This window comes from Triticum dicoccoides, chromosome 4A (assembly GCF_002162155.2).
Source record: "Triticum dicoccoides isolate Atlit2015 ecotype Zavitan chromosome 4A, WEW_v2.0, whole genome shotgun sequence".
Taxonomy (NCBI): domain Eukaryota; kingdom Viridiplantae; phylum Streptophyta; class Magnoliopsida; order Poales; family Poaceae; genus Triticum; species Triticum dicoccoides.
The window spans coordinates 704,506,181-704,526,145 of record NC_041386.1 but is presented as its reverse complement, the minus strand read 5'-3'; the positions used below and the strand labels follow the sequence as shown (position 1 = coordinate 704,526,145).

Genomic DNA, 19,965 nt, shown 5'->3' with positions numbered 1-19,965 from the left:
AGGACGGCTGCAATGAGACAACCCACCATGTACTCCTACATGGCCTCTCACCGTCACCTTTTACCAAATCGTGTTCACACACTTAGCTCACACATAGTAGGACATGTTCACACACCTCTGATTCATCCCCGATGAATCAGACCCGACTCAACTCTAAGCAGTAGCAGGCATGACAAACAAACATGAATGAGTAGGCACAACAGGGCTCAAACAACTCCTACTCATGCTAGTGGGTTTTATCTATTTACTGTGGCAATGACAGGTCATGCAAAGGATAAAGGGGTTCAGCTACCGCAGCAAGTTACAGATGAATCAGTGTTGTCCTAATGCAGTAAAAGAGAGCAGGAGCGAGAGAGTAGGATTGTATCGGAATGAACAAGGGGGTTTTGCTTGCCTGGCACTTCTGAAGATAACATTGAGTCTTCATCAGTGTCAACGATCACATCATCGGTATCACGTCTATCGAGAGGGGACAAATACCGGCAACACAGAAGGGAACACAATCAATGCAATGCACAATATGATGCATGGTCATGACATGGCAAAATGAATGTGTTATGAGCTAATGCAACTAGCAATAGATTAAATGAAGTTGGTTTGAATACAAGATTCAAATTCAAACTCCATATGTGATTATTCAAATGCCCTTTAGTTGATTTGTGCTAAACAGCAGCTATAAGTTGTTCTAACATGCATGAAAATGGTACATATGGATTCCTTGAATTTTTCTGATAATTTTTCATATATAAATTATTTAATTTGGAGTTACGGTTGAATTTCTATGATTTTTAGAAGTTTTAGCTATTTTCTGGAATTTCCTGAATATAATAAAATAAACTAAATTCCAGAAAATGAATATTGCGTCAGCATGACATCACCTTGACGTCACAGGTCAACAGGGGCTGGTCCGGTCAAACCTGACGTGTGGGGACCACACGTCAGTGACACAGTTAACTAACCTAAGTTTAATTAGAGCCTGGGCCCGCATGTCAGTCAGAGAGAGGGGAGGGTCAACCGGGCAGTGGGGTCAACCCACGCCGGTCAGGGGTCAACGGTCGCCGGCGGAGGGGCTCGGAAAACGTCCTCCGGCGACCAAAACAGCGGCAGCGATCATCTACGCGTAGCTGGCGCTCAGCCGCATCCATCTAGGCAAGCGGGAGGGGCTGAGGTTGAACGGGCTCGCCGGAATCGAGCTCGCGGCGGCGGCCGGAGCTCGGGGTTGATGTGGGTTGGCGCTAGGGGGAACGGTAGGTCGAACAGGTGGGCGCGCCCGGCTCCTGGGAGCGTGCTGAGCACGCGGCAATGCTCGGACGCGAGTGGCAGCAGCTGTGGCCGTGGCGGCGCCATGGACGGCGGCAGCAAGCTCTCGGGCGCGGCAGCGCTAGTGCTAGAGGGCGAGTTAGACTTCGGGGAGAGAGGGGAAAGGCGTAGGAGCTCACAAGGGGTCGGGAGAGAAGCTCGGTGGGCTCGGGGAAGCCTCTGCAACGGCGAATTGACGACGGCGATCTCCGGGCACCGGGGATGAAGACGACGATGCTCCGGTCGACTGGGGCCTCCTCTGGTCGCGTGCGTCGGTGTGCAGCTCCATGGGGTCGGAAGGAGCTCCTGAGCTCATCGGAAGGGCGAGGGGTGGCCGGTGGCTATGGATGCGACGGCGGCGCCCTCCGGTGGCTCTCGGTGGTGCTCCAAATCGGGAGAGGGAGAGAGCCAGAGCGAGCAGAGGGAGGGATAGCGGTCGGGGACGACTCCGTGGCATCGCTAGAGGGCTCGGGGAGGAAGCAGGAGGTGGCCAGGGGAAGCAGGAGGTGGCGCGCGCGGCGGCGTCGCGGTGTCTGTCCTCCTGGCAGGGAGGAAGACGACAGGGGGGGGTGGAGATGGGCTGGGCTGGCCAGGTGGGCCTGGTGGGCTGCAGAGGTAAGTCCAGGTAAGGTTTCTCTCCTCTGTCTTTTATTTCTGTTTTGTTTTGTTTTATTTTATTTTATTTATTTTGCCACTGTTTTGAATTTAAAATAATTCAAACAATGCCAAAAACTCCTCTAAATATTTTATATTGCTAGATGGACTTTTCCAAAAGCTTATAAAATATTTCAGGGGGTATTTGAAATTATATTCTAATTATATGAATATAATTCAAATTCAAATAGCTAATGAATTAAATCCAAAGTCCCAAAAATAATTCCTTAAAAATGTTCAATATTTTGGTTGGGACCAGAACCCTTACCAAAAATTATCAAACATTTAAAAGGGGCATTTTTGGAGCAATGAATGAGATTTCTAGGGTTTTTGCCCCTCTTTTATTTAAGTTTTTGAGGCTTCCAAAATTCCTCAGTTCAGGTTTCAAAAATTTAAACATGATGCTCAGATGGAAGCAGGCATAGGACAGGCCAGAACTAGGGATGTGACAACTCACCCCCACTAAACAAGAATCTCGTCTCGAGATTCAAGCGTAGGGTAAAGTGAAGGGTAACGCAGACTAGTATAATCTTCACGATCCAGGGTGCACTTCAGTTGAACGTTGATTCATTCACCATCATTGTCTTGAAGTCTTGCCTTGAAAAATCCTGTCAACATGACATGGAGGAAAGAAGGAGACTCTAGTAGGGTCGATCTTCTCGAAGATCGAACAACTCACGGAATGAGACATAGGACCATCTCTCGGGTTGAGACACGAGATACACATCAAGAGGGGTGGAAAGAGACGGATGACGAAGGTTCACTAGGTAGACAACAATTTCACGCTTAAGAAGGTGGTAAACGATTGTCAACGTAGCGAGGAGTTGAGTTGCCATGATACCATAACGATACACCTTAGGGAAGGTGACTCGTAGAGATATCCCCTTAAGTGGAAAAAAGAATTACTTTTGATTCAGAGATCATTGAAACTCTTTAAACCAGCCTAAGACAATTCTCGAGCGATCGTTTGGAGGGGGTCGGTAGAATGGCATACTCAAACTTGGATGATGTGGATTACCTTGTTGAAGACAACGTAATGGATGAATTTGCTTATCACCGGAAATGGAAGAGACCCATGGTAGAATGACACATTGGCGGTGCAAGCTAGGAACAAAATGCAAATGCTGGGAATGATTCTGGTAACTGGGGAAGAACCCAACAATAGAGAGTGAATTCACTGTTTGAATAGGTCATAGCATTGCCGAGGAAACTGAGAGCAAACCCAGTTAGTGCCGATGATAACACGTAGCGCTTGTGCGTGCTCTCAAGAACTTGAGCATTTCCATATTCATCAGGGTTTTACCAATATCCGTGTCAAGGATCCTGGCAACACAACTTGCTACCACGATGAATGATGATGGATGATGCAGATGCAAAGGAAGATAACACTTCTCAGATTTCGTCTTAGCGAGGCCAAGGAAATAAAATCTGGATGATCGACCGAGAGACATTTAGCACTCCGCTTCTAATGTTCTCCTTGATGTGCTAGTGTAACCCATTCATAGATATGGTTTGATATCTAGAACATCAAGTAAAAGGTCGGACTTCGGGAATACAAAAATCCATAGGGGCAACTAGGGAGTAAACCCTACGAAATCCCTATGGGGAGGTGGCCAACTTCTTCAATCAAGATACTACAATAATAGGTCTTTCGGCCGGGTGTGTTGGCCACGACATCCACTTTACCGGTTATCGCGCGACCAATATTATAATTCTTGGGAAATATTCCAACCATCATATCTGCCTGAGATTCAGATCTGGTTGGTGTCAGGATATTCCAGACTCATCGAGTCTAGGAAGAAAAACGGAAGTTTGCAACACAATTCGACGAGATAACGTTGCGAGATTCTCGGGAAATGAACTACGATAGCAAACTCCAAAACATGAGCTGGTTCTGCTACAAACATGTGAACACGTTGTCCAAGACAAGCATGACCACAAAGTAGTCTTATAATAAAACACTACCGAGTTCAGGAGGGGGAACCATCAACGAGGGTATCGAAGTCCTTACATAATTCCGGATTAGCTCTTATGAAGGAACTCCTTCTCCTTGAACAAATCAATCAGTGGCTTGGTGTGCTAGGGGTACATATAGATTGAAGGTTGCAAGTCTTCAAACCACAGAATTCTTCGCACGTGTGCATGACTGATTTGGGATGATTCCAAAGGAAACAACATTGACTTTCTCGAATCCACGGCGGCAACTCGCATCAGATGCACATGAATTAAAGGAAGTCACTACCTTTATCCAAACATATGCTTCATGAGCTAGCATGAACAAATGCTTTCAAAAGTTTCCAACACTAGCTTAATGTTCAACAAAATCATGAAGGAGATAAGGATGTTGTCAATGGGCTCAACAACAATTCATCTAGGTTTCCTTTTAAAAGGAATTCCATAGTTAAGTGAACACGGTGATAGTATTGGTCAGACCAAAGATGTAATGGTGTGTGCTCGAGGGATCAACCACGAATAAGACAACATTACGAGCATCGTTGGTACTGGTTTGACTTGACGATGGCCCACACTCAAATCAAAGGATTAATAAAACAATAGGTCCAGCAACTGATCACAGGGACCAATCGATGAAGATATCATCTTTCTTCAACACACACTACACAAGAATATCCCTTTGGAACGAACTAAGTCAGGCAAGCTTTTATCTTCCAACTCTCCAAGTTGTTGTCTAGCTTAACCAACTAGCTCAGGGATATCTAACACCGATTCTTGGAGAGAAGGTGGTTCACAAGAAACCAACTTGATCACGAGCTCAACATAACAGTCAGGGAACAACCTGGTAATACTTCCGAGAAGATATTCGGAAAATCACGAACCACCGATATGTTACTAAGCTCGAGAACAATCTCGCTTTTGAGGGCAAGACGATATGATCAAATGAGTGAGGACTTGACAAGATCCTAACTCATCAATCGAAGGTTGCACCGAAATAAGGACTAGGTAGCACGATCAGTCTTAGAAGGATGATTTAAAACCAACACGCTAAGAATGAAATTATTACCCTTTAACTACCAAGCAACGAGGTTGCTGGGAGTATTGATTTCACACATCACAATTCATTTGTCGGTATTCCGGTTGCATCAACACGAGGGCCGAGGAATGACAATGATGGCAGGAAGTATCACTGTACCAAGAGTTCATAGGATGGTGTGCAATTCCTACAACAATCTCGATATAAAATTTGTAATACTCCAAGGTAGAGCAGAACAAAAGCTGGATTAGCAATTCGATCTGCGGAGCACAACTTCTTTGACCCAATCCTGGATAGGGAAGAGGTACTGGAGTTTGTTTCTCCTAGTCATTCCGCGATAGAATGGCTTGACGGACCACAAGAGTAATAGGCATCGATAAACGAACGCACGCATACTCTTGACTATCAACTGATAGACGAAGATCAGTAGACAACTAAAGAGGGACAACTCAAAGGAACATATAACTTTCTGAGTTGTGGATGTATAGATTAGTATGTCGAACCAAGTTCAACATAATTCTTCCGGATAACCCATGCAGAAAGGTTGAGCTGGCAGAGTCACAATATAGCATGGAGAACTCATCGAGAGCACTCTTGTTGTCATCTTTTGGTTCAGAAGAACTCCTGCCAAGAATGGTTCATGGTAATTGGAAGAAGGATGTACCACGAACCTCGAGAACTATCGCAAAGGTTACTAATATGCTAAAGGAACTAGCAAACACTATCAACATGAGGTAAGTAGAGTGAATCTCGGGTTCAAAACCCAGGAGTAGAATACCTACTACTAAGTAGCATCACGGAATGCTTTCAAGAATAAAGGCCAGAATCATCACACTAGAACACAAATCATGGCTAGACCACTAGATGATCCCCTGAGACACCTAGGGTCATAATAATAATTCCAACATAAATGCCAAGGCAATAGAATACCTCAACTCAACAATTAGTGTGATTGAGCTGGCATAAAGGAACATCGAAACCAGAGGGAAAGGATTTTGCAAATGCATCAGACTATTTAGAAACCTGGGATGACTCGGGCAGCATAACGGCTGTAAATGCTCAGAAAAGATTTGAGACATACTACAAAATGGTGGCATAACCACTCAGAAGCACAATATCAAGGTTCCGAGATCAACAATTAACATACGGAAGTAGTAGGAACTGAACTGAGACTTAAATCCAACAATCTTATAAGTCTACTGATTAGTAACACGTGATCCTAATAGAAAGAAGAGATAGCCTAGTTCTTAATCCCCGTAGAAGAGAAGATGATGACTCAGATCAGAAGGCCATGAGGTATAAGGAGTAAAAAGAGCCTTATGTTCCATCCCACAATCAATTCCCTTATATAACTAAAGAATTTCTAGACTCAACTTCGACCAGTTTGGCTTGGTAATCCTACAGGCAGTCAAGCTCTGATACCAATGCTGTCAGGACCCCGACTCAATGTCACATCGATCTAGCATGTAACACCTCATATCACTTTGCGGCCTCACGCACGGTATTCCCACGGGTGTCGCCTTACCTTTGCTCGGGACCGTTTGCGTCTTTTGGCACACGTATATGATAGTGTCGCTAGCATCCATATGATAAGGAGCCTGGGCTAACATGGCTAGTCGTAAACCCAAAGTGGCACAGACTTACAGGGACAGGCAATCATGACCCAGCATCGAACGTGTCGGTCATCAGCGAGTGAATCCAGGCTGTAGCACTGGGCTAGCAGGACTCCGGTGAACCGGGCTGTAGCGGGCTAACAGGACTCCGATATTCATCGCGTGACATTTCCCCGAAGGGACAGACACAGGAACGAAGAAGGACACATGCCGGCCAGCCTAAGTGTTCCGGAGCAGTAGCAAGCTACCATGGCTCGGTGGAAACACTAGGAGACATTTCCCGGTAAGAGAGGCTACTAAAGATAAACAACTAGATGGTCAGATCCCACACATACCAAGCATTTCAATAGCATACACACAATATGCTCGATATGTGCAAATACAACATGGCATCACAACATGACTCTACGACTCAAGTAATTTATTCAATAGGCTCCGAGGAGCGAGATATTACAAACAGGGGTCTCACGACCCAACATTCAGAGCATACAAATCAAAGCACACGCGGAAGCTATCAAGTCTGAGTACAGACATCTATAAATGAAAAAGGCTGAGAAGCCTGACTATCTACCAGATCCTGCCGAGGGCTCAAGATCGTAGCTGAGGTAACAAGCTAAACGTCGAAGACCACGCGGAATTACTAGTGAGACTGAAGTCTCTCTGCAAAAACATAAAATAGGCAAACGTGAGTACAAATGTACCCAGCAAGACTTACATCAGAACTATCTACATATGCATCATTATCAACAAAGGGATGGTGGGGTTTAACTGCAGCAAGCCAGCTTTGACTCGGTGGCTATCCTGAACTACGACTGCAAGTAACTCTTTTGAGGTGGCGCACACGAGTCCACATATTCACCAACCAATACACCACTATGGATCCGCTCCCGTCTCCCTACGAGAACGCCATCCATAGTACTCACGCTTATCTTGCGTATTTTAGAGTATCCACTTTCACTTGTCTATGAACTGATATAAGCAACCCAGAAGTCCTTTACCGCGGACACGGGTATTCGAATAGATGATGTTAACCCTGCAGGGGTGTACTTCTTCATACATGTTTCCACCACTTAGCGTCTGCACACGACATGTGCTCGGCAGACTTCAAGCGAAAGCCGACGTGGGTGTAGACCACGACCTACCTAAACACTCAAGTCTCTAGTCCAGGTTTATCGCCTATTCGGGTTCCATCCATGAGGAGATCCGGCCGGAGTTTCGCTCACAGCCCCAAACGATGTGAACAGGGTTCCGTGACACCAAACGGGCGCCCGGTATACCCGGCCACGTGCCTACCGCATCACAGCCCACCCCTACGGTCAGCGCTGTCCACGGCCTCCAGCATACTACAAACACCAGAAACTACTTGCAACTCCTGGACAGAGGACAAGGGTGAATAAGAAGTCGAGCGGGGTCATATTTCAGGGCCCAATGTATGGTAGTAGTTGAATCATGGATCACAAACACAGAACTCAGTTCCTGAGGACGGCTGCAATGAGACAACCCACCATGTACTCCTACATGGCCTCTCACCGACACCTTTTACCAAATCGTGTTCACACACTTAGCTCACACATAGTAGGACATGTTCACACACCTCTGATTCATCCCCGATGAATCAGACCCGACTCAACTCTAAGCAGTAGCAGGCATGACAAACAAACATGAATGAGTAGGCACAACAGGGCTCAAACAACTCCTACTCATGCTAGTGGGTTTTATCTATTTACTGTGGCAATGACAGGTCATGCAAAGGATAAAGGGGTTCAGCTACCGCAGCAAGTAACAGATGAATCGGTGTTGTACTAATGCAGTAAAAGAGAGCAGGAGCGAGAGAGTAGGATTGTATCGGAATGAACAAGGGGGTTTTGCTTGCCTGGCACTTCTGAAGATAACATTGAGTCTTCATCAGTGTCAACGATCACATCATCGGTATCACGTCTATCGAGAGGGGACAAATACCGGCAACACAGAAGGGAACACAATCAATGCAATGCACAATATGATGCATGGTCATGACATGGCAAAATGAATGTGTTATGAGCTAATGCAACTAGCAATAGATTAAATGAAGTTGGTTTGAATACAAGATTCAAATTCAAACTCCATATGTGATTATTCAAATGCCCTTTAGTTGATTTGTGCTAAACAGCAGCTATAAGTTGTTCTAACATGCATGAAAATGGTACAGATGGATTCCTTGAATTTTTCTGATAATTTTTCATATATAAATTATTTAATTTGGAGTTACGGTTGAATTTCTATGATTTTTAGAAGTTTTAGCTATTTTCTGGAATTTCCTGAATATAATAAAATAAACTAAATTCCAGAAAATGAATATTGCGTCAGCATGACATCACCTTGACGTCACAGGTCAACAGGGGCTGGTCCGGTCAAACCTGACGTGTGGGGACCACACGTCAGTGACACAGTTAACTAACCTAAGTTTAATTAGAGCCTGGGCCCGCATGTCAGTCAGAGAGAGGGGAGGGTCAACCGGGCAGTGGGGTCAACCCACGCCGGTCAGGGGTCAACGGTCGCCGGCGTTTAACCGCCGGCGAGTCCAGACGCGGCGGAGGGGCTCGGAAAACGTCCTCCGGCGACCAAAACAGCGGCAGCGATCATCTACGCGTAGCTGGCGCTCAGCCGCATCCATCTAGGCAAGCGGGAGGGGCTGAGGTCGAACGGGCTCGCCGGAATCGAGCTCGCGGCGGCGGCCGAAGCTCGGGGTTGATGCGGGTTGGCGCTAGGGGGAACGGTAGGTCGAACAGGTGGGCGCGCCCGGCTCCTGGGAGCGTGCTGAGCACGCGGCAATGCTCGGACGCGAGTGGCAGCAGCTGTGGCCGTGGCGGCGCCATGGACGGTGACAGCAAGCTCTCGGGCGCGGCAGCGCTAGTGCTAGAGGGCGAGTTAGACTTCGGGGAGAGAGGGGAAAGGCGTAGGAGCTCACAAGGGGTCGGGAGAGAAGCTCGGTGGGCTCGGGGAAGCCTCTGCAATGGCGAATTGACGACGGCGATCTCCGGGCACCGGGGATGAAGACGACGATGCTCCGGTCGACTGGGGCCTCCTCTGGTCGCGTGCGTCGGTGTGCAGCTCCATGGGGTCGGAACGGAGCTCCTGAGCTCATCGGAAGGGCGAGGGGTGGCCGGTGGCTATGGATGCGACGGCGGCGCCCTCCGGTGGCTCTCGGTGGTGCTCCAAATCGGGAGAGGGAGAGAGCCAGAGCGAGCAGAGGGAGGGATAGCGGTCGGGGACGACTCCGTGGCATCGCTAGAGGGCTCGGGGAGGAAGCAGGAGGTGGCCAGGGGAAGCAGGAGGTGGCGCGCGCGGCGGCGTCGCGGTGTGTGTCCTCCTGGCAGGGAGGAAGACGACAGGGGGGGTGGAGATGGGCTGGGCTGGCCAGGTGGGCCTGGTGGGCTGCAGAGGTAAGTCCAGGTAAGGTTTCTCTCCTCTGTCTTTTATTTCTGTTTTGTTTTGTTTTATTTTATTTAATTTATTTTGCCACTGTTTTGAATTTAAAATAATTCAAACAATGCCAAAAACTCCTCTGAATATTTTATATTGCTAGATGGACTTTTCCAAAAGCTTATAAAATATTTCAGGGGGTATTTGAAATTATATTTTAATTATATGAATATAATTCAAATTCAAATAGCTAATGAATTAAATCCAAAGTCCCAAAAATAATTCCTTAAAAATGTTCAATATTTTGGTTGGGACCAGAACCCTTACCAAAAATTATCAAACATTTAAAAGGGGCATTTTTGGAGCAATGAATGAGATTTCTAGGGGTTTTGCCCCTCTTTTATTTAAGTTTTTGAGGCTTCCAAAATTCCTCAGTTCAGGTTTCAAAAATTTAAACATGATGCTCAGATGGAAGCAGGCATAGGACAGGCCAGAACTAGGGATGTGACAGATTGTGACCTGGTTTCTTGCAATAGCCACAGATATTCTGTGATCTTGACTTCTTTGTCTTTGCCTGCAGCCTTTTCTTCGGTGCACCTCGTCCTGGCACATGCACGGGATCCAGAACCTTATCAACTTTCTGCGAGTGCGGCATCAACGGGCCAAACCTAATGCTATTATGCTGAGCATTAGTTGACTCCTTGCTGTCACCTAGTTCAAAACTTGATTGCTTGCCATGATGTTGTGCTTGCAAAAGCATCTTTAGACGGTGATAGTCCTCATCAGAGTGGCATGCCTGGAAACTTGCGGCGTGACTACAATTCCGCAACTCGCGGTACCTCTGCAGGCTTAGCGAATAGTCATACATCTGGTTTTTTCTGGTAGGTGCGTATGCACATTTTGCATTCATAGTCCACCTAGTGGGAACGCAACAACCGGGCAGAATTGTTTGTTTTAAAATCCCCAATATGTAAAAAATGTGGGAACATGGTGTGCCTGCGCATTCCAGCTTAAGGCAAGAACAACTCACCCTGTGCAAAAGACCTCCTTGCTCTTCAATGCGCACTCCAAACTTTTTATCCATTCTTTCCTGCTTGGACACAACATAAGTGGAATCTTCTGATCCATCTAGTATCTCTCTAATCTGACATTTGCTGACAGCATCTATGCTCCATAAGACCATCTTAAAGACCCTAGATGTGAAAACTGTTGCGGCGTGTTTCTCAAGCGGCGAAGCATTTTCCTCTATAAATGGAACGGACTGCAAGGCTTCGACGTCATGGAGAGCTTCGTTAATCCGTCGCGACGCAAGGCAACGCTCATAGTGCTCTAGCATTTCAAACAACGACATCTTACCCTCAAGATGCGTATGTAGCACAGAGTTCAAGCTCTCACTCCCTTGATTGCTGCTCAATCCTAGGAAACAACGCCCCTCAAGATATGGAGCACACCACAACTTTCTCATCTGATACATCTGATGCAGCCAAGACTCCTCACTGGTTACTTTATTCCGTTGTAAGAATTGTATCCATTTTATCTTATGCTCTTCAATGGAAGAAGTATCATAAATGAAAGATCTGAATTCCTCCTTTACGTCGTCATCATGCAGATGGCGTACAATGTTCTGCTGAATGTGCCATATACATAGTCTATGGTTTGAGTCTGGCCAGACCACCCTTATTGCTCTCTGCATTGCAAGGTTCCCATCTGTGATCACAGATATCGGATGCTTCTGTGCCATGCAATCAGAAAAGGTCTGCAACATCCACTCGTATGCCTGGCTTGTTTCATGAGAAATTATACCACAGCCAAATATAACAGTGCTGCGGTGGTGATTCAACCCGACAAAAGGCACGAATGGCAGATTGTATTTGTTGGTTCTGTATGTGCTATAAAAAACAATGACGTCTCCGAAAGCCTCGTAGTCAAGTCGCGATTGACTATCAGCCCAGAACAGTCCCTTCTGATGGCCATGCTCGTCTACCAAGTACTTGAAGAAAAAATCCACATCTCGCTCTCGCCTCGCCATCATGTGCATGATCACCGTTTTAGCATCACCGGCACTGATTGTCTCCTGCTTATTAGCATGGTAGAAATTGTAAACGTCCCTCTTTATGCATCCAACCTTATCAAATCCACCGTATTGAAAGCACAAAATATCCATAATACGGTATTTACGGATCCCACATTTTTCCATGTCCGCAATGTCCGCTTTCTGCTCATCGCTAATTCGTCTGTGCGAACGCAGCAGACAAGAAAGATCCCGTGGGGCTAGAGGATGGCTGTGCTCATCGATGAAATCCTTGACAAACCACCGACCGGTTTCCTCCTGTCTCGTAATGACCAATTTAGCATTACACCCAACACGAGTTAAACTTCATGGCCTCCTCTTTCTATCTTCCATCTTTCTTTTCATGTGCTTATCTTCGCGAAACCCTTGACGACTACACACAATTTTCCTTAAAATTATGTATTTGTTGGATCCATCCCACTCAACGTAGCTTTTCCTCACACTAAAACCTTTTTCAAGAGCATATTTGTTGTAGAATTCATAGCCTTCAGCCTCACTATCAAACATCTTGTTGACAACATTTACATACTCGAACATACTCTCATCACTTGCATACGCCATGTCTTCCTGCATATGACATGTGAGGAAAACTAATCATCAACATCTTTCTGTTTATCAATGTTGCAGGTGTAAAATAGCTCATAGGCAAAGACAAGTGCATGGAAAAGACATTGCTGGTTTGACATGTGAGGGAAACCAATCATCAACGTCCAACAAATAGTATCTCATCTTCCTTTAAACTATATTTCATGCGCTATGCAAACCTAAAGTGATGATGACTTTAATAAACTAAATTAAGTGAATTATGGAACCAGTATCTCATCTTCCTTTAGTATATCTCATCTCAAACGTCAACATCTTACTTAAACAAACATGATGCGATTAGCTCAAGAGAAACTATGCCACGATGAAGCTTTCCATTCGTTGTTCTAGTCAGTACCCGGATCTTGTGGGGTTGAGGTTGTACTGCATGCACGGTGGAGGGGCGCAACGGCCAAGAGAACGAGCAGAACGCCAAGCCGAATTCATACCTTAAGGATGGTACGCGCGAAGAGATGGGATCGCCCGCCGCGGTCGCCGCCGACTCAGCCGGCGCAGATCCGGCCTTCTTCTTCTTCGGTGACTGCGTGGGGGGCTGGGGTTGGTAGGGTGGAGGACGAGGACGATGAATTTATTCCTCTCGCCAGGCAGGTCGAGGACGGAGAAGGTCAGGAGCGGCGAGCGGCGACGAATAGATCGGAGGAGGATTCTGAACTGAATCGAGTAGACATGGATCTGGTCCTCAGGTGATCGGTTCAAGAAAAGATATTTTCCCCTGGACCATTATGCCCTTATCGCAATTAACATATTAAATTTAATCAATTAAAATTTCCCGCAAGATCTGACGGCTAATAAAAATCAGACGTGATCAGACATGTAAGTACTGCTAAGTACTCCGAGTACTAACCCAATCACCGTAAAACAGCTCAATAAAGAATAGCTATATGCATTAGTCAATGTAGAAGGTGTGATATTAATATCTTTCCTTTTCTAAAAAGAAAGAGCTTACAGTGCTGGTGTGTGCTGAGTGTGTCGACGGAACAGCAACAGCGCGGTGGTTGCTGTGATGCACGGCTGAGGGAGCTCTCTCGCAGGCGGCTCGCTGCGTCCAAGGCTCGGACTACAGGGAACGTGCCAAGCACGGTTTGTAAAGTGACGACCCCAAAGCCGAGGTTCCCAACTATCCATCGATGCAATTCGGTACTTCAACTTTATTTAAGCACCAAACATTGGTTACATTATATTTTTGTTATAGAAATTGTTTTTCATGCCATAACAAATAATAACTTATCACCATTTTGTTTGTTAGAATTCTTATTAGGCATTATCAAGCCCTAGAAAAATTAATTTACAATACAAACTTGATTTCTTTTAATTACCAAAGTGAGTCAACTAAAGTCTGGTTATTATTTTATGCGCGAAATAAATTTAAAATGCGATGAGCTTATTTGCTAGCTACTCTTAAGGCTTAAGTGTGGTGCTAAACAAGTTCGTAACACCAGGGGTGTTACAATGAATATTCCTCAATCGACACAAACGGGACGAGCATCACTACTAGGACTAAACCTGTCAACTCCGATCAACAATATACTATGTACACATCTTCCTATCCGGTTTTAACTTCATAGCTAACATGTTTTGTCAATACAGTATCAAGTAAATTAATAACTGAGTTACTCTATCATTCGCCAGTGACAACCAAATCGACAATTTTATTTTTCTTGAATACGCGGGAGTATGCGTACTATATATTAAAAAAAGGAGTGGAGTGAAGAGCCCATCCACGATATTGTTACATGATTTTACATGCACAACATCACCACCTGAAAACCCTACCCTCTACTGCTAAGCTAACTTACCGCACTAGCCCGCCGCTCCACGTGGTTGAAGAAACCGTTAAGGTCTCCTTTAACTAATCCCGCTTGTTTCGAATTGCGCCCCTCCTCCGTGATCCTACAGAGTACATAGTTCGTCGATGGCATAGCTCCCTCAAACACAATTGCATTGCGATGCTTCCATATCTCCCATGACTAGAATACGTAGAGCATTGAGCATTCTCTTGTGTGTCCCATTGGTGCTTTTGCTAATGCACCATCCCGTGAGAGTGTAGTTCGTTGTCGGCACCCAGTCTGGCTTGCACAGAGCCTGGAATATCCCTGCCCAAATCTACCTCGCAAAAACGCATCGTATAAGTAGGTGGTCTATGCTTTCGTCCTCCTGGTTACACAACGGGCATTGGTCCTGATGATCAAGTCATCTCCGCGCAACACGGTCGGAGGTCACCACCTATTCTGCAGGGCCAGCCAAGCGAAAAAACGGCAATCTAGCGGGCTCTAGCTTTCCAAGTGAACTTGGACGTTGGTCTACTTCACGGCCCCAATAGTTGCTTGCATAGGCTGATCTCGTGCTGAAGGTTCCACTTCTCTCTCAGGACCACAATACCTCATCTTGTCGTGTCTGGTCAAGTTCTATTCCAGTAGTCCAAGTCCACAATGTAAGATATTCATGCAGAGTAGTTGTGTTGACTTCTAGGTCCACATCTCGCGCCCAAGCATTCTCATGTAGCGCCCGGGCAAAATCACCCATTTTCTATTTCTCATGATTTTGCTGAGGGTTTGAACGTGCAGTAGATGGCAGTAACAAGCTGAATAGCTCTATCATTCACCCCAGACAAGCAAATCATTCGCCGGTAGACTGCGGCACGGGCGGTTGTGGTGTTGCATCTCGGCGTGCCATGGGATCTCCTGTCGGATGATGAGGGGGAATCTTGGGTAGTGTAATAGTTGTTACCTCTTGTCCCAATTGAATGATAATGTTGATGTTGGGATCTCCCTGGGATATGCATCTTTCTATTGAGGTGAACGTTGCATGGTTGCAGGCTACTTCTGTCATCTTCCAAGGCCAGCTTGAAGATGATGACCGGATGATAGCCGTCGTCGACGGTCTGATTCGGGCAAAGCAGCAAAAGCGGCTGTAGTACTAGTGGTGCTGTAAGGAAGTTATGCGGTGCCTTCTTGATGATTTCTGTGGTGCCTGATGAAGGGGATTCCTTCATCGTGGTGTTGATGGAGGATTCGTTGGCTGTGATCATTGCTTGCTATATCTCGGTAGCAAGACTTCTTCGTCGTTGACTGCGTCCAGATCCAACTTGGCTTGGGCCATGGTGATGTCGGTGCTATAGGGGTGGGCTTGCTCGATGCCCGCGGTGTCGGTGATGATGTTGTCGTGTACGCGTGCTAGCTTCTCCTCGAGGGCGAGTCGTTCCATGCGAGGATCGGTGATATCCTGGTTCATGTTCTCCCTTTTGATGGTGGAGAGATCTGGATATGTTGTGTTCTGATGGTAAGGGGAAAAAATCATGATTTTTTTTCCCAACTGACGAGGGCGGCGTGGAGGTCCTCCATGTGGTTGACTGTAACGTGGCTCCAAGTACCGGATGTAATAGGGTTTGACGGGTAGGGCCAGCGGCGCAAGGGAGGAGAGAGAGAGAGAGGAGGCGGCGCGCAAGAGAGCTTGAGAGCGAGGGGACAGAGTCTTTCGACTTCTTTTTTTCTTAAAGATTGAACAATTACATGGCCCATTGTATTTATAGTCCTAGGAGACTTAGCCCCTAAGCAACCTCGTATAACCTTATAGGATTTGTATTCTCCTTCCTAACAAAGCAAACTCAATCTCTTAACTCTTTCCTAATCTAATAAGACTCGATAAGACAGCTTGACGTCGGCGGCAGCGGCACTGATGGCGCCCTGCCGGCCCTCCTGGGGCCTTGCTTGATTGTGCGTATGACAAAGGGCTTTGCCAAATTTATTAATAAAAGAGAGAGAAAAGCTATCTCATGATCAAGAGGTGTCATGTACATATTCTAAAATCATGCGAGGCTGTCACGTACTCACGTGAGGCTATATATCCACACTATGAGTTATGTGCTAAAATTTAATGCTATTAAAAATAATTCATATTATATATATGAGCTATTTGAGTGTGCCAGACACGTCAATGCGCTACTATATCTCTTGTGCTACATAGCGTGCATAGATGTAGCCATGGAAAAAAAGGAAGACGAAGCTGCCTGGAGTTGTAGAGAGAAGCCCCGACCTTAGTGCAGGAGACGCACAATGAGACACTTGGCGTGTCTGCATATTTTGGGCTAGTTCTATTACGGTGGGACACACACGATGCTGAATGTTGGAGCAGAAACCATGAGATGAGACTGGCGGGTATTGGCAACAGGGCGGTCGTGCTGCACGGAAACTGTGCACGTGTAGGAGGCTGTGGACTAGCACGAGACCATGGGTCAGTCGCCATCAATAGCAGTGATACAGTGATAGAGGTGCACACGGCGTAGCACCGTTAGGGCGACCATACCTAATAAACAGCAACAAGGACGCTTGGGAAGACGCGGATCGGCAGATGCTATATGGATATGGAAATACATGAACGTAATTACTCATTCTACTTTACCATCAATATGATCTGTTTTATTCTGAAGAAAACAATCTCTGAAAACATCATTGAACATTGCAAAGGAAAGATGTTACATGACCGATTTGATTACGAAAGATCACAATGCAATCGGCATAGACAAGGGGGACACACCCTTGTTAGCTAGCCATCTTATTGCTGGAATAGCGGAAACGGGAAGAAATCAAACGCTGATGATTAAAAGGGACATGCAGGTAACTGCAGGCTGCAGCAGGGTGGAATATTGAATGATTTAGATGGTATAAACACCAATCGAAGTGACGAAAATGTTATCAGTGTTTCCAAAGAAACCCACCACCGTCTCGTCCTCCGGCACGGTATAACTGAAATTTGGAGTGCCATTGTCAACTCCAAAAGGACCATACGTTTTGTGGGTGGTGACGATCTCAAATCTTGACAGCCAGCCCTCGCCTCCTCTCTGAGCCCCATTGACCTTTTTCACAAACTCTGATGGGCCAAACTTTATCTGTAAAACAAATAATATGTTAAGAGGAAAAAAGATATATCATCAAGTATTTATTAGTTAGGTGATAGAATGAAAGATATACATAGGTACAAACTCCATACCTCCCCAAAAAGATATAAGTCTAAAATAATGTTAGGTCAAACTATCTTAATTTCCATAAAAAGATATTACATTATATCATACTACTAAATAAGCAACTATACGTACTCCCTCTCTCTTCTTTTATTTCAGAGGTCGTAGTGCTTTAAGTCAAACGTTAATAACCATCTAATCATTTCAAAACATCCTTATAGTTTCACAACATATATATGAATTATATACTATAAAAGTATTTTTTCATAGTAAATCTAAAAAACAAATCTTATATATGTTATGAATCTATATAGTCAAAGATACAAATGTTTGACTTATAACAAAACTACTACGACATGTAAAAAACGTAGTGAGTACGATTTTACAAGTAATATATATTTTGATTATACTATATATATACCTATATTTGGAGTCATACCGTTTGATAATATTTTCCCTAGATTGATGTCAAGTTTAGGTTAGTTTATCTCTAACCAAACAAAGATTTGCACCGTCCTTTCATGACGAAGCCAGGTATAAACTATAACATGATTTGCAAAACAACCGCACCCCACATGCATGGCAAAATTTGAAATCTACTCACTTCCGTCTTGCGCAAAGGATCAGGATGTACTCGACCCCAAGTATCAGTGGTGCGGATTTTCCTGTCTTCGTCCACGTAGGAAAATTGAAACCCTTCAACTGCACCTACATGGTAGATTGTCACATTTTCTAGACGTTGGGATTTGCCTTCCATTTCCCGAGGCAGGGTGCCTCTATTTCCACCAACTGTTCCTCTCTTTGTAGGTGAAGGGACGACCTGAATATGAAGGATCATGCATCATGATTCACGATTGTTGGTTTAGCCCAACAAAATGAGGGAGTGAAGGAATAAAGGAGAGAGCCAAATAGAGTCATAAGTCAAAAACGAAGAGTCCTCCACCTCTCCTCCCTCAACCCCTTTTATCGGGTGATTTGGGAGACCAGGTCCTCTTTATGTCTCACGGTAGGGTTTGTATTTACAAAAACACTACACTAGGAGCTACAAATGGACCCTTAGTGGGGTTTGTATTTACAGGCTAAAAATGGCCCTCCAATATTTTACAGGACCTACTAGGCTATGTAATTAAGACTAACATGATAGTAGCGGTCCCCAGCGTATAACATATTCCAACAATGAGCTCGATTTGAAATAATAGAAAAGAAACGATAAGTATTTTACTGCATATATAATGCAAACTGATCAGATAACGAGACCACTTGAGTATATGATGCAAAGAGGACGACCTGAAATTAATTACACGCTTACCTCCGTCATGTGGCAGAAGAATTCAATAGTAAGCGCATGTGTTAATGTATTGTTTGTTATACTATATACTCTTCTCCGGATGATACCGCGAGCCATTGCGAATTCACCGGTCCCACCTACAATGGCCCAGTCATTATCTGCTTCATCCTCATCATTAGCTCCCATAACCTGAAGAGTGGACGCTTCGAACCTGCATGCACAATATATATTATCGCTTTTGCTCCTAGATAATAATTAGGCCATTCTCAGCAGTGGTTGCATGCCCCATAGACTGTCATGTATTATTGGCCATACATGTAAAATAAAAACAGTGGAACGAAACGATAAGAGTTACTCTACGTACCTTCCAACCACAAACGCCAGGGTAAACCAATTGCTCCATTTGCCAGCAAGTGTGTGCATACCGTGCGTTTTGGCAACAAGTTCCGCCTTGGAGCCAGCACCGTCATAGACACCCCAGTTGTTCACAGCAGTTTTACCTAGCCCTGTCACGGCATTGGGCTGTATCACGTCTGACTGATTCGCGTCCCAGCCCGTCATGACCTGGCGTAGATACAGCCTGTCGACGTTCACCTTGGCGTTCTCCGCCATTCCACCGAAGCCACGAGTGACCTTGAAATTGGTGGAGACGATGCCTACGGGGAGGCTTCTGCTCGCCATGGAGACATCAGAGAGGACGCCGATGGTCTCCATGGTTGGGTCGGAGACGTCGTCGCCGCAGGTCTCCATGGTGATGGTGGGTTCTTCGGTGGGTGTGGCCATTGCTAGCTAGCTAGGGGTGGCGGTGCGGTACTTGACTCAACTTGTATAAGTTGTCTTTCTATGAAAGCTGATAAGACATATGTGCGTACGTACTCCTATTTATAGCCCCGGACGGAACTGCAAGCTTGCTCAAACAAGGAGGCGTGCTGCAGGCTGGGCCCCTTGTGGGCGACGGAGGGGTGCGTCAGCAAGGAGATGGCGTGCGGCACGCCGTAGCGCCATGCACACACGGCAAGGCACACCCCAAGGCTTAACTGACGACAAAGGGAGTCGTGTATCACGAGCAGCAACAGGAGTCGTGTATCA

General features: G+C 45.7%; 1 protein-coding gene across 1 annotated transcript; it reads right to left on the bottom strand.

Annotated features, from left to right (window-relative positions):
- Positions 1-17,044: 17,044 nt before the first annotated feature.
- LOC119288035 lies at positions 17,045-19,714 on the bottom strand. The gene is made up of 4 exons (XM_037567648.1): positions 19,241-19,714; positions 18,898-19,087; positions 18,193-18,408; positions 17,045-17,516 (listed from the first exon to the last, which is right to left on the bottom strand). The coding sequence occupies exons 1-4, from the start codon at positions 19,657-19,659 to the stop codon at positions 17,283-17,285; spliced, it is 1,059 nt and encodes a 352-aa protein (XP_037423545.1). The 5' UTR covers positions 19,660-19,714; the 3' UTR covers positions 17,045-17,282.
- Between the last annotated feature and the right edge of the window lie 251 nt (positions 19,715-19,965).